The 15,614-nt window shown below is 34.7% G+C and overlaps 1 protein-coding gene across 1 annotated transcript in view; it reads right to left on the bottom strand.

The window, feature by feature from the left end:
* Positions 1 to 1,351: 1,351 nt before the first annotated feature.
* Positions 1,352 to 15,614, bottom strand: part of LOC115421273 (RNA-binding Raly-like protein) — a 118,180-nt gene continuing 103,917 nt past the window's right edge. Inside the window, exons 6-8 of the mRNA XM_030137077.1 lie at positions 9,876 to 10,027; positions 6,542 to 6,587; positions 1,352 to 1,676 (exon numbers count right to left, since the gene is read on the bottom strand). Of these exons, the coding sequence (XP_029992937.1) occupies positions 6,555 to 6,587; positions 9,876 to 10,027 (185 nt within the window). The 3' untranslated portion in view covers positions 1,352 to 1,676; positions 6,542 to 6,554. The remainder of the gene's footprint in view (positions 1,677 to 6,541; positions 6,588 to 9,875; positions 10,028 to 15,614) is intronic.

Genomic DNA, 15,614 nt, shown 5'->3' on the forward strand with positions numbered 1-15,614 from the left:
ATATGAAGGTTTCTGAGACTAAGGACGAATGAGGAATTACATGTTTTTGTGATGAATGAATGGTAACTTCTAACTGTAATTGTTTGAATGTTTATTAGAGCATCAAACTAACTATGGAGATGATCACTAAATTAACGCATAAAGACCCAAACCGCCACTGGCAACCAAAACCATCTACTGATCTAAAATGTTTAATAACTGTTAATCTATTAATCCTATCAATACATGTAAATAATTCTTGTAAAATGCAGTTTATCATCTTTTCATGGTCATCAGATATGACCCATTTGGACGTTCAGAGGCTCCGTAGTGAACGTGGAAACACTGTCATCTTCTACAACATTGATTCACCAGTAAAACCCATGGAGTTGGATCAATGACAGTGCATGGATACACTTGGTTTATATTCAGTTAATGATAGATTTTGTTGGAAAAGTTACTTAATCTTCTGTTTTCTCTGTCTCTGATATAATAATCTTTGAATTTACTGAGATTTTATGAACATCAAGTTCAGCTGATGATATATTTTGCTGATAAAGTCAATTTTTCTGCAGTTTTCTCCATTTCTGATATAATAACCCTCAACTTTAATCTAAGCTTTTATGAACATCTACATCAGGGGTGTCAAACTCATTTTAGTTCAGGGGCCACATTCGCCCCAAATTGATCTCAAATGGGCCGAACCAGTAAAATAATAACAGTGAAAAAATTAAAATTCTATTATGATCAGGTTTACATATACAACGTTTTCTTAAAAATCTGAATAACATTAACAACTAGAATTGTCTTAGGAAAAACAAGTGCAATTCTAACAATATTCTGCTTCAGTTTATCATTTACACATGTGCATTACAATCACACAAAACATTTAACAACAGGCAGAATATTGGTAAAATTGCATTTACTTTTCTTAAGACATTTCTGTTTGATCGTATTTGTTCAGGTTATTCACATTTTTTGGAAAAGTATAGTTTGGTAATATAAATATTTTCATGTAATTTTACTTTTTTACACCAAAAAAACAAAGAGAAAATTTGGGGTTGTCATTATTTATAGGTTATGATAATATTTTGCTGGTTCTGACCCACTTAATCTAATTGGGCTGTATGTGTCTGTATGTGGAACCTGAATTAAAGTGATTTTGACACCACTGATTGTTAATATCTTCAGTGTAATTCTTGCATTTCACAAATTCATCCCACGGGTCAGAGTGGATCCCTTGGCGGACCGGATTTGGCCCCCAGGCTGCATGTTTGACACCTGTGATCTACATGATCAGCGAATTAAATATAGGAAAATACTTTCACTGGGAAAAAATGCAAAAACAGAGGAAAATATATTTTTTAAAAAATGGTGATAAAACACTTAAAAAAGGTTAAATAGAGAGAAATATTCATTTTTGTAACTGCCACAAAAGTAGCACTGGGTCTTTATGGGTTAATAAATAAAGCTGATTTTAATGGGGTATCCTTCTGCAAGTTTCTACACAAAGTCTTTTGTACTGTGGGAAATCATCATAAAACTATTCCCTGGTTTGATCCTTTAAACAGTAAAAGTCAAGTGTGATGGACAGAAGTAGACAGATTTGGGTGCAGAGGAGAGCCAATTAAATGCAGTTCATGTTGCCGATGCCTTCAGGAAACATCTAATGTCCGAGCTGATACTGACAGGCGATTCTGTGGAGGAGAACAGAAAAAAAGTCTGACAAAACATCTTCAGGACATGGATAGAAAGTAAGGCTTTGTAACAAGCTCAACAACGCCAGAGATCATTCCCTTGAGTCAAAGTGAACTAAAACAGAGACAGTCAGCTTCTCTTGGTTCTGTGTTGCTGTGGTGCCTCACACATACAAAACTCACTGGATGTATTTTTAGCCGTGCAGATACGACAATGCTACAACAGGTGTGTTTCCATAAACTTATGTAAAGCACATTTTTAGACATTTCACCAAATGAAAAAACAGAATTTAGGAACAAATAGTTTTTAGGAACTTGAGGTGTTTTTTGCAGTTTTTTACAAAAGAGTAAATGAGTATAAATGAAATAAAAATCTTATGTAACATACTTGTGTGAAGCATGTGTGTGTGTATGTGTGTGGTTTTAAGAAGTAATAATAATAATAATGGATTAGATTTTATATAGTGCTTTTCTAGACACCCAAAGTGCTTTACATTATTGATCCATTATTCATTCGCTCTCACATTCTCCCTCTGGTGGCGGTAAACTACATATGTAGCCACAGTTGCCCTGGGGCAGACTGACAGAAGCGTGGCTGCCAATACGTATTCATACACCAGTGTGGGTGGCACTGGAGGCAAGGAGGGTGAAGTGTCTTGCCCAAGTACACAACGGACTGACTAGGATAGAGTGGGATTCGAACTGCCAACCCTTCGGTTTTTGGACGACCCGCTCTACCACCTGAGCCATGGCCGCCCAGTAAAAAGTGAAGGAACTACTGCTGTGTTTCCTTAACCCTTTCATACATGAATTTTGAGGACCTTACTCAAGATTTTTTCCTGAGTGTTTTTATTCCTCTTTAGGCACGAAAAAAAGAATGCGATTTAATATCTTTTAATGGACCTATTTTTTGTGGAGTTACAAAAATGTCCACTCATTTGGACACCATGTGTTTCATTCTTGAAGCAAAGAAACATGTATTTAAATTTCAATATCAGACAGTGATATACTGTGTGAAAACAATGGAATAAAAACATTTTTAATGCCACTAATCTGATGTTTTCTCACTTTTTATCATACTCTAATACTAGTTATCACTCAGTTCATGGAGATAATATGCAAAAAAAAACATTTTTGCTTAAGAAAACTGTTAATTACAGTCTAAAAACAATTAGCAATTGATTTACACTCAAACAAGTTAGTGCAGATCAGGTTTACCAAGAACAGGAAAGTTACAGTAATGGTGTGAATTGAAGTGTATGGGATGGTGCTGTGTTGGCTGATATGGAACTAAAACAACAAAACCCTGGAATATACAAGAGAACAGTTGTAGAATAGCTGTCCACTGGAGTGACCGGTATGTATGAAAAGGTTAAAATGTCTGATGAATGTGAAGCGAGCTTTTGAAAAGTTGCAGAAATTGAAACATACACAAATTATGCATCAACTAGTGTGGAGCTAAAATCTAACCTGCCTTGTATTAGCAGCAGGTGACGCTGTAAACTACAATACACATGACTTTCAGAAGAAGAAGCAGAGCATTCTGTTTCACTTTTACATCTCAAGTAACTGTTGTTTTTTTAATGGATGAAACTTTAGAATAATTTGATTTCCTCATTAGTTCATACCTGTTTCTACAACCAGACATGTTTTCACACTTTACCTGAATATCTGATCAGATGTGGTAATTGGTCACTTTGTGTGAGTTAAATGTTCATTAATTCACAATTTATTCAAAAAATCATGTCATTTCCACAAATATTTTCCAATGCAAAATTTCCAAGTTGAAATTAAATACATTTATGAAAAGTCACATAATGGTGCTCAAAGACATTAAAGCTATACCGTATGATGTGGCATTTTTACACTTTTCTTTTGTCATCTTAAAATGCTCCTAATAAGTGTGTGTCAAACTAAAATGTAAAAGAAATCCACCAGGTAATGAAATTCAAAAATGTTTAATTGTCATATATTTCTGATAAAAGTCTGACCAATCATTTTAGTCGGTCCGAATAAAATAATTGGCTGAACCTGACTGAGCCTCCTGTCAATCATCCATTACGGCCGTCCAGCATCCGATCCATTATCGCTGTCTCACATCCGATATGTGTCCCTCTGAATCTGACGCTTCACTGGCGCTGCTCCTCCTGTCACTGACCACAGTCTACTGTCTAGGATGTGTTTGGATAGAACTGACATGCACATGTGGAAGGGAATAAACGGATTTATGAACAGAAACAACAACTGAGGGGCACAAACGGGAGTCTGATGAATGAAGGATGGAGATAAAAGTCCGGAAGTCAGCTGTACTGGACTGAACAGGTCTGCATAAAGTTCAGCTTTTATGATGGTGGGACTCATACAGGTACATGTACATGGTGTCACACATGTAAGATGATGTAGGATGATAGTTGTATGGACTATGAAACTTCAAATGTACACGGAAAATTCGCGGAGGCCGCGCATTCACAGTGCGCGCGCCCATCCCCTGGGCACTGCAGTGAAGACCCTGACCCAGTACTGCACAGACCAGGTCTACTGATGGAACAGGAGCCGCGGGCCCGCAGCAGGTGGATGATGCATTTGATTACTGAGGGAGGGGTCCGCAGACACATCAAAACGGACCGGACCTCCACCTCTGCTTCCTCCTCCGTTTGCATCGTGCAGCAGGTGAGAGGAGGAGGAGCCTCAGAGCTCAGGCAGAGGGAAGGGGGCGGGGCTTTGGAGGGAGGCGGGTTGTTCATGTTCAAACTTTTACTAAGTGCTGTGAGAAATGCCACGGTAGGTATAGCTTTAAGGATGTAAAGACAGAATAGAATAGAATAGAATAGAATAGAATAGGCTTTATCGTCATTACATCAGTTGTGCAACAAAATTGCAGAAATAACACATTCTTGACAATGAGAAACATGGAATAACACTAGTCTTTGTATTTAGAGGGACAGATTTTTTCCCAGTGGCCTTGGATGGCATACTTCTCCATAGATGTGTTGTGTCAATAAAGGATCATCTGCCAAAGCTTTTCCACTACAGCTAAGGAAAATTTACAGCTGTGATTAAAGTTTTATTCATTTGATGTTATTTCATTGTAATTCTGAAACACGTTACAGTATATGACAGCCCTGACATGGGACCAAATCGAAATGGGATGTTTAACTGAATGAAACAGTGGATTTGTCTAAATTTGGACACTGTTGCAAATATTAGATATAATGAAGTACACAAGTCAGTAAAATATATGTATATAGGTGCTACACTACACAAGTTTACACAAATGTAACAGAAGTTTTCACCAAATTTTCAAGAAGTTTGGAAAAAATGTATAATTTTGTGTTTTTCCATTCACTGCTGTTATTTCAACATAATTTAACTTCTAAAACTTAACGCCATATATCTGGATAGCATGTGCTGTTGCAACAGTATTTGTCTAAAGTTTGTTTCTGCAGGTCTTCTCACACATAAGTGTCTGTGTTTGTTTTTTTATTGATTCAGTTAATACTGTCTCACAAAACTAAATGTGTATCCATTGAACTTGTGTTTGTATTTAGCTTTTTGACTGATAGGCCAACTTTTCCACCTCACCAAAGCATGGAAATATATATATATATGTCTAATTTTCAGTGTTTCCATTTAGGTTTATTAACGCACAAATTAAAGATGTGATTAAAAACAGCTGCTTAGAAATAATATTCCTACTGACTAAACCAAATAATGTGTGTGCTTTGTGCTAATGTGCTAATGCTAATGCTAGGTACAGTGTGTGTATTAGGATGGGTAATAGAGTGAGTTAACCTTTAACCTTTAACCTTTAACCACGTACATTTAACCATGGCGTTGTGCTTAACCCTGTAAAGCCTGAACCATTAAATCATTGACAGAAGAAACTGGAACCTTTATTGTTCCTTCTGAACAACCCAAAAAATTGTTTTCAAATATCAATTTCCATATATGACCTTCAATATTGTGTCATATTTGATACATCAGGTCTCAATGATCAAATATTATTATTTTTGAACAAACAAAAATATTATATAACTAGTGATGTCAGATAATATCGGCCCACCGATATTATCGGCCCGATATTGGCATAAAAATGTAATATCGGTGAATATTGTTATCCTTTTTTTTGCCTATCATTAAAACCGATAAAGTAATGCTTTGATTTTGCCGGCATTTACCGGCGCGTAAATGAAGCATTGTTTGTAGCTGAAAGAAATGTGCAGTTTTCAAAATTGTACAGTAGAGTTGCCACACCGTAACAGACTCATGGAGGGAGGGAGAGAAAATAAATAAATATGGCATTTTTTTCCACAACTTAAGTTGAAGTATGTATTCTTTGCACAGACAGTGTTTACATTTTGAAAGCCTTGTTGCATTTGAGAATGCATCCAATGGGGCATCACAATAAAGTTAGGCATGATGTGTTAATTCCATGACAGGAGATATGTGATGTTACCTAAAATTAGTTTAATATCCCACATATATAGGCAGCGGTATCGGTAGATATCGAAATCGGAAATTAAGCGTTGTACAATATCGGCATATCGGTTTTTGGCAAAAAAGCCAATATTGGACATCCCTACACATAACACAAACATGTCTAAAAAATTGGTAATTCCTTTTCAAAATTGGCAAAGTTCTGCCTCCTTCCTCATTAATGATAATCTTTTAGTGTCACTGGAGTCACAGGCCTCTGGTGAATGAATTCCTCCCCCTGGTGGATTATCAGTGTATTGCATGTATCTAATTGTATACATCAGGTTTTTCAAGAAAAAAAATATCACACTGATCATGTAGAGGGCTTCAAAACTCATGTATCAAATATGATACATTTGGCGTTACAGGGTCACAGTCTCCATACATACCTGTCCTACAGCATCACAGGTTGTCTTCAAAATCAGACTGATGTATCTAAAACCAAACAGAAAGAAGCTCTTAAGATGATTAAAACACACTGCAGTGCCCCTCATCATCATCATCATCTTCAACATCATCATCATTTTCATCGTCATCATCGCTGCAGCCAATACATCTCTAGTTGAGCAGAGTCATTTATCTTTTAGAAAACGTTCATTTCTTCTAAAACACTTTTCTGAACACATGCAGTAATTACTAACACACACTCTGTTCTTCGCACACACTTAGTTCCTGGCTGTCAGAGGAACAATGCAGCAGATTAAGGGCTGGTCTGTTCTCTGCCTCCACTCAGATTAATGAGGTAGCTACGCTCTGTCAGCCAGGTAGGAGCCCTGCAGCCTAATTCTATATCATTATGTTTCCTTGTAAAGAAACAGCAATAATGAAAGCACAGCTCCTCCGCTTGGCTGATCTGCTTGATAAAAGAGGCGCTGTATAAAAATCATTGCAAATACACACTATTACCGCAGTGAGAGTTAAATAAATAGTCTAAAACATTACTATAGAAACAGACAAACTGATGGACCCAGGCAGATAAAAAGTCTTATTATCTATATGTGACATTGCTTTCCTTTATTGTTTCCAAGGCTGTTTCAGAGTTGCGTTAATCATTGGTAATCCACAAGGGGGCAGCATTGATTTGCCTTTTACAATGGATCTCCCTGCAGCAGTAGGTAGTTACTGAGGTGGTTTACCCTGTAGGTAGTACACTGGGACTTATTTGGGGTAGATATTTAGTAGCATGTGCTTTCATGTACTATAGAAATTTAAGTTCCTTGTACTTGAGTCTGTCCATTTATGCATCTTTACAGTTTTTTTTTTTTACCCTACTATTCAAGCAGTATTTTTTTTTTTGGTTTGATTTGTTTCTTTCTTTGTTGTTAACACTCTAGCAGCAGAACTATTGTTTGATTTGGTTTTCATATTGCCAGTAAGTCAGAATAAATCTCATTACATTTTGGGGAAAAAAAGTCAAAGTTTAAATTTTTTATGAATTTTTAAAAATCTTTTTTCCCCCCATTTACTTATAATGGGCGAAATTTCAAATGTCTGTAGCAACAAAACTATTGGTTGAATTCATACCAGACTGGGTTTATAGATTGCCAGCGACCCAGAATAGAGCTCATTACATTTTGGGAAAAATAGGTTAAAGTTTCAATTTTTTATGAATTTTTAAAAATCTTTTTTTTTCCCCATTTATTTATAATGGGCAAAATTTAAAATGTCTGTAGCAACAAAACTATAGGTTGAATTTATATCAAATTTTGTTTATATATTGCCAGTGAGCCAAAATAGATCTCATTACATTTTGGGAAAAATAAATCAAAGTTTAAATTTTTTATGAATTTTTAAACACCTTTTCCCCCCATTTACTCATAATGGGCAAAATTTCACATGTCTGTAGCAACAAAACTATTGGCTGAATTCATACCAAATTGAGTTTATAGATTGCCAGTGACCCAGAATAAATGTGATTACATTTTGGGAAAAGTAGGTCAAAGTTCAGGATTTTTATGAATTTTTACACATTTTTGTTCTCCCATTTACTTATAATGGACGAAATTTCACATGTCTATAAAAACATCAATTTTGTTTCAGTTTACATCCAACTTGGCACATACATAGAGAAAATTGATATGCTGACATCATGCATAGACATGACATCAGCTGGATCGATGCCAAAATTAGCTACAATACTTGCGAGGGGCGGGGTTTGTTGTGCCTGGCACCACTTGTTAATGTTTCTGTTGAAGGTTGAAATACTTTAATGGGCTAAAAAAAAACAACAAAAAAAACCTTAAGATATTTTTTTGTTCAACCCTAACTTAGATTAGCTGTTAAATGCAATATCACAAAGCTGAAAACAGAGATGTTTTTCTGAACTCATGCAAAGCTGAGTTTTTAGACAACACATTAGTGGTTCATGCAGGACAGATAGTATGTATAAAGTAGTTAAATGAGCTCAACATTAAACATCAGTAAATGCAACATAGACATTAATGCAACTAATACAAAACATCAAGACCATTTTACTGCATAATGAAAAATTTGAAGTTGCATACTTTACATTGAAAATACATAGTTTTACTTAAATAACGTTTCAGTACAGTGTTTTTACAGTGTCGTATTTGTACTTTTGCTCAAGAAAATGAACTGAATACTTCTTCCACCACTAATATTTCCCCTGTTGGAATATCTATGGAGGCAGTACATACAGTATTACAGATCAGTGACACATTAACCGTTTCATGCATGAATTATGAGAACCTTAATGGGTCAAAATGCAGTAATGTCCCGTCAGAGAGCGAATTTTAATTGATTGCCATTCCAACATTTATTTCAAATACATATATAAAGTAGCTCCTTGTTTTGGATAATCCCTTATGGTCCAACTAAAGCAAAAATGAATTTAAAAGTAAACACGTGGGTCAAATTGTCTCTAAAATGTCCCGTAAGTGAGATTTTGTTTACCGGTTTTTGACCCTAATCAAGATATTTTTCCTGAGTGTTTTTATTCCTTTTTAGGCATAAAAAAAAACAAAAAAACAATGCAATTGAAAAAATTTTTTATGAACCTATTTTTCATGGAGTTGCAAAAATATCCACTCAGCTGGACACCATGCATTTCATTTTTGAAGCAAAGAAACATGTATTTACTAATACACTGTGTAAAAACTATGAATTTTTTTTTTTTAATACTGCAAATCTGAGGTTTTGTTACATTTTAACATACTCTAATATTACTTATTACTCACTTTATGGAGATAATATGCAAAAAAAAAAAAAACTTTTTTGTTCAAGAAAAACTGTTAATTACAGTATAATAACAATAACAAACAATTGATTTACACTCAAACATGTTAGTGCAGATCAGATTTATCAAGAACAGCAAAGTTACAGTATTGGTGTGAATTGCAATGTATGGGATGATGCATAGGTGTCCACTGTGTTGGCTGATATGGAACTAAAACAAAATCCATGAATATACAAGAGAACAGCTGCAGAATAGCTGTCCACTGTAGTGACCACTATGCGTGAAAGGGTTAAAACAACAACAGCATGATCAGTGATAATCAGGTGTTCAGCTGGGTTGAGAGCTGGGGACTGTGAAGTTTGTAACAGAGTCTGATACACAGTCTTTTCATACACATTAAACCATTCAGTGAACCCTTATGTGTTAAATGGAGCATCATCACCCCAGAAGACACCACTCCCATCAGGTTTTTCCTTTAGTTTGTCACCTGTCTGTGTTTTGTGAGGATCATAAGGGTGTATATTTACCCTGTGGGGGTAGCTGTGGGGGTAGTAGTGCTGGTAGTGCAGTGGCTCGTCTTCGCTGGCCTCTCCTGGTTCAGGACTCTCTCTCTCCAGACTGCTGACTGAACCTCGGCGAGGAGAGTCCGACATGTTGGGGTCCCTGCTGTGAGGACACTCTGACACACACAAAATCACACATGTTGTGCTTCCATGTGTTTATGAGACAGTATGCTGACTTACATTCATTTCCAGGAGAATTATCCTTATTCTGAAAAATGAGAAATGGATTAATTTGTGCAGGGCTTTTCTTCATTCACGGTGCTTTACAATGCATCACATTCATACACCGACGGCCACTGACTGAAAAGCCAACCTTCCAGTGTGTGGGCGACCCACTTTGAGCAACAGCTGCCCAAACACAAATTAACCCATAAAGACCCAGAGCTACCTTTATGCCAGTTCTCAAATGAATTTTCTCTCTTTTCAACCTTTCTTTAATAATTTATCACCATTTATTTTAATATTTTTCTCTGCATTTTGCAATTTTTTTAGTGAAAATCATGTATTTTTCTATATTTAGCTCACTGATCATGTAGATCACAGGTGTCAAACATGTGGTCCGGGAGCAAAAACCGGCCCACCAAAGATTCCAATCCGGCCCATGGGATGAATTTGCAAAGCGCAAGATTGGGCATCAAACTCAAAAATAATATCATAATAACCTGTAAATAATGACAACACCAATTTTTTTCTCTTTGATTTAGTGCAAAAAACATCAAATTATGAAAATGTTTACATTAACAAACTAACCTTTAATGATAGCATGTGAATAACTTGAACAAAATGAAGAAATGAAGAAAATTAAGTGTAATTTTAACAATTTTCTGCCTGTTTCTAAATGTTTTGTGCCTTTGTAGATCTGACCTGTAATGCATATGTATAAATGATAAGTTGAGGTATAATATTAATAAAATTGTACTTATATTTCGTAACAAATTCCGTTTTTTTCAGGTTATTCACATCCTTTTAGTTTGGATAGTTTGTAAATGTAAATAATGACATAATTGAACATTATTTTTTGCACGAAAACAATTTAGAGTTGTCATTATTTATTGGTTATCATGCTTTTATTTTACGGTCCGGCCCACTTCATGTTACATTGGGCTGAATGTGGCCCCCGGAAGAAAATGAGTTTGACACCCCTGATGTAGATGTTCATAAAAACTCAACTAAATTTGAAGGTTTTTATATCAAAAACAGAGAAAACTGATTAAAAAATGACATTTTCAGTCAAATCTGTCATTAACCAAACATAAACCAAGTGTGTCCATCTACTGTCATGTGTCAAAGTCCATGGGTTTTACTGGTGAATTGGTGTTGTAGAAGATAACGGTGTTTCCGTGTTCACTACGGAGTCTCTGAACGTCCAAATGGGTCACATCTGATGACCATGAAAAGACGACAACCTGTATTTTACACCAATTATTTACATGCACTGATAGGATTAGTGGATCAACAGGTATTGTACATTTTTGATCAGCAGACGATTTTATTCAATGGTGGATGTTTGGGTCTTTCTGGGTTAAAAAAAACAGTCCTAACCATCAAATTAGTTGTTTTCACCGTTGGAAATAATCAGTGTCAGAAATCCATAGCCTGTAAAAGGTGTTTTGACCATCATAGCACATGGTGACATCACTGATTCAGATTCAGGATCATTTCGTTATTTCACTTGATTTCTGGCACAAACAGCCTGGAAGACATACTGTACCTGAGGAGAGAGGCAGTGATAATAATAGGAAGTGCCAAGAGCGAATGCAGTAACAACCCAGATCACCCATACCTTTTTGACATATTCCACCTCATTCTTGATTCTGTTCCTTCTCAGTGAATTATACACAGTACTTTAGCATCTGAAACACCTTACATTCAGAGAAAAGTTACTCAGACAGGACTTGATACTTGGATTGTGTTTCCTGTCAAATTTAACCCATAAATACCCAACGCTACTTTTATGTCAGTTCCAAATGAAATTTTCTCTATATCTAACCTCTCTTAAGTGATTTATCACCATTTTTTTAAATTATATTGTCTTTTGTATTCTGCATTGTATCAGTATAAATCAGGTATTTTCCTGTATTTAATTTACTGATCATTAAGATGTTCATAAAAGTTCAGATTAAAGTTGAGGGTTATTATATCAACAGCATATATAAAAGCTATATAAGCTATATAAAAGCAGAGAAAACTGCAGAAAAAGGGACTTTTTCAATAAAATCTATCATTAACTGAACATAAACCTAGCATTTCCATCCACTGTCATTGATCCAACTTCATGGGTTTTACTGTTGAATCAATGTTGTAGAAGATGACTGGTGTTTCCACGGTAACTACGGAGCCTCTGAACGTCCAAATGGGTCATATCTGATGACCATGAAAAGATGACGAATTGCATTTTACACCAATTATTTACATGTATTGATAGGATTAGTGAGGTATTAAACATTTTAGATCAGTAGATGCTTTTGGTCAGAGGTGGATGTTTGGTGTTTATGGGTTAAAGTACGTCACACCGAATTTACTTTTGATGTGTATTATTGATATGAAATGGACAGAGTTTATTTTGATGTGTACTACTGTTATGAAATGGACAGAGTTTATTTTTTATGTGTAATACTGTTTTGAAATGGACAGAGTTTATTTTTTTATGTGTACTACTGCTATGAAATGGACAGAGTTTATTTTTTATGTGTACTACTGTTACGAAATGGACAGAGATTATTTTTTATGTGTAATACTGTTTTGAAATGGACAGTTTATTTTTTATGTGTACTACAGTTATGAAATGGACAGAGTTTATTTTTTTATGTGTAATACTGTTATGAAATGGACAGAGTGTATTTTTTATGTGTAATACTGTTTTGAAAAGGACAGAGTTTATTTTTCATGTGTGTAGCATTTTTGTGTTTGGTGCAGGCTTAGTCAGAATTTATTTTGATATGTATAAGATTTGTTAAGTTCACTTATGGAAGGTGACATGGGAATTTATGGTCAGTAACAAGATAGGGTAAGGGGGCGGGAGTATATAAGTTGAACTTCATCCTGCTCCTTTTCAAATACGTTTTCTTTTTTACATTGATTTTTCTGACTGTATTTGTTTTAAATGTTGATATTTGAAGTAATCAATCAATCAATCAATCATGCTCAGGATGAAAAGAAATGCAGAAAAAACAACACAAGGAGCTATGCTGATGGTGCTGTGGATGTGAGACATGTAATCCAATAAATCCTGCTTAAGAAACTGTGTAGAATTGAAGTTGTAGAGGTCTTCACTGGGAAACAAATGTTCATAAATACATCCAGCGTGTTGTTATTCAAGTGGCCTGAGATGAAACAAGATTTATTTTCTCTGGACTCAAACCCATGACATGTAGCAGTAACACTTTATAATAAGTACACACTATGAAGCATTAGTTAAGCATTAACATGTATTCATCATTATAAAGCAGATTTCTGACATGAATACTCATTAGTATATGGTTTATAAGCACAGTTATAATAGTTTTACACATCATTCATAAGCTTATCTACAATGTACTTAATGATTGTATTTTCATACTTTATAAATTATGGATTCAGCACGTAACAATTTAGTATTGCATCACTTACAAACAAGTTATGATGTGCATTTATGCTTGTACGTCCACTTTTCGGACATGTACTAATGGTTAGTGAATATGTTAGTAGGTATTTTATACTAACTCACACATTTCTTTTCCAGTAGATGTCCTATAAACAGTTATTAATACAGGAATTCATTATTTCAGGTAGTTATAAAACACTTACTACTCATTAATTAAGTCTATGGTCTGAGCTCATCTAAAGTGTGCACTATCTATGCCATATAAAACATTTACCAATGAGATTTAAAGGTTGGCAATGCCTAAAGACTCACAAAAGTCTCAGTTATTCAAACAAAGGAAAGATACAGCACATGAGATTATCAAACAAACTGCATGACTGAATGATGAATCATTATGATTATGAATGATGAATAAAACATTTATAACTGTGCTTATAAACCATATATTAATGAGTATTCATGTCAGAAATATGCTTTAGAAATAATGAATACAGTATTTGTTAATGCTTAACTAATGCTTCATAGTGTGTACTTATTATAAAGTGTTACCCATATAGCTGTGGATGCTCAGAGGTGTTTTCAGACAGGTGGGGGATTAAATACATGAATGAGCTGAAATTTCAGATTTCTGTTCAGATCCAGTCAGATGCTACTGTTACTTCGTGGACAAAACAAATAGAAAAGTAGAATCACGTAAAATAGCGACATGTGACATCAGTTCATCTATATTTATAATTAGTCTTTTCATTTGTGCAGAGAGGAGAGAGCTGCAGAAGGATGATATGCATTTTCATATTACAGTGGTTTTTCCTCATTTCGGCCGCGGTAGTTTCTTCTTCACAGTGCCAACGTAAACAGTAAAAATACATTTATGTTGCATTGGATCATGTTGTGCTGCTTGGCTTTTAAAGATGAGCCACAGTCCTTTTTTTTTTCCACACCACCCCTGCAGCTTTCTGCTTCAGTTGTGTTTTCAGATAAGCCTCCACTCAAATGAATGAGAGAGCTAAGACTTTTCATGCAGAGCTAGCAGCCTTTTAACAATGCATTATATAAAAACACTGCATTATGTAATAACTCAACAAAATATAAAACATCTTCACTGGATCATATAATAATAAACTGACTGAACACAAGATGAAATTAATTTCCTCACATCTTATTGCAGTTTTAGAAACTGCATTTTGAATAATCTGTCACTTCTATAGTCAAGGTTTTCAGAAATGAAAGGATGATTATTTTTTTCCAGTTCAATGTTTTACATGAAGTCAGTGTATTTGTAAGATAAATCTAACAAAAATCAAATTTTTTCTTGTTTTTTTTCCTGTTTTTTTTGCTGTTTAATGTGTGTGTTTTAACTAAGATCAGAGACAGGTATATACATTTATCCTCCTAAGACCCAGGAAATGTCAGCAAAGTACAAGCTTTTTTTGTTTTTTATTAAATAAGTGCCTATATTGGAAACATCATGATGCAACAGTTTTTTTCTGATGCAGTTTTTAAAATTTTTATGGAATGTCCTTTGTGGTGGACAGTTTTCTTTTGTATAAAGTTGTGAAACTCTTGTCCACAAATATGGACAGAAAACCCACAGCTGGGTCTGAGGAGGTTAATGTTTTTTAAAAAGTTATTTAATTGAAATGTCTAAAATATAATGTGTACAGATCAAGATATTTTGGGTGGGAGGATGTAGTGTGTTTTCTGTTAGTTCACTTTTATACAGAAATAACAGAAAAGCTGACATGAGAAAAAAAAAATTAATTGCTGGTATTTTTTTAATAAATGTATTTTTCTACCACTTTGTGTTTTGCTTTGTTGAAGTTGGAAAGCCTGGTGTGGAGGATTTATATCCTTTAGAAGAGTAAATTAAATACATTTCAATAAATTGTAGTAGATATTACAGAGCACAGCTTGAACAGATTGATAATATTCTGTGAAGTTATTACATAAGGTGGTATTATCATGTAATCAGAGGTGTCAAAAGTATTCATATCCATTACTCTGGTAGAAGTATAGATACTAGGGTTTAAAAAAACTTCTGTAGAAGATGAAGTATCAACTCAAGCTTTTTACTCAGTAAAAGTGTTTAAGTACTGGTTTCAAAACTACTTAAAGTATTA

Source organism: Sphaeramia orbicularis, chromosome 6 (assembly GCF_902148855.1).
Source record: "Sphaeramia orbicularis chromosome 6, fSphaOr1.1, whole genome shotgun sequence".
NCBI classification, from domain to species: Eukaryota; Metazoa; Chordata; class Actinopteri; order Kurtiformes; family Apogonidae; genus Sphaeramia; species Sphaeramia orbicularis.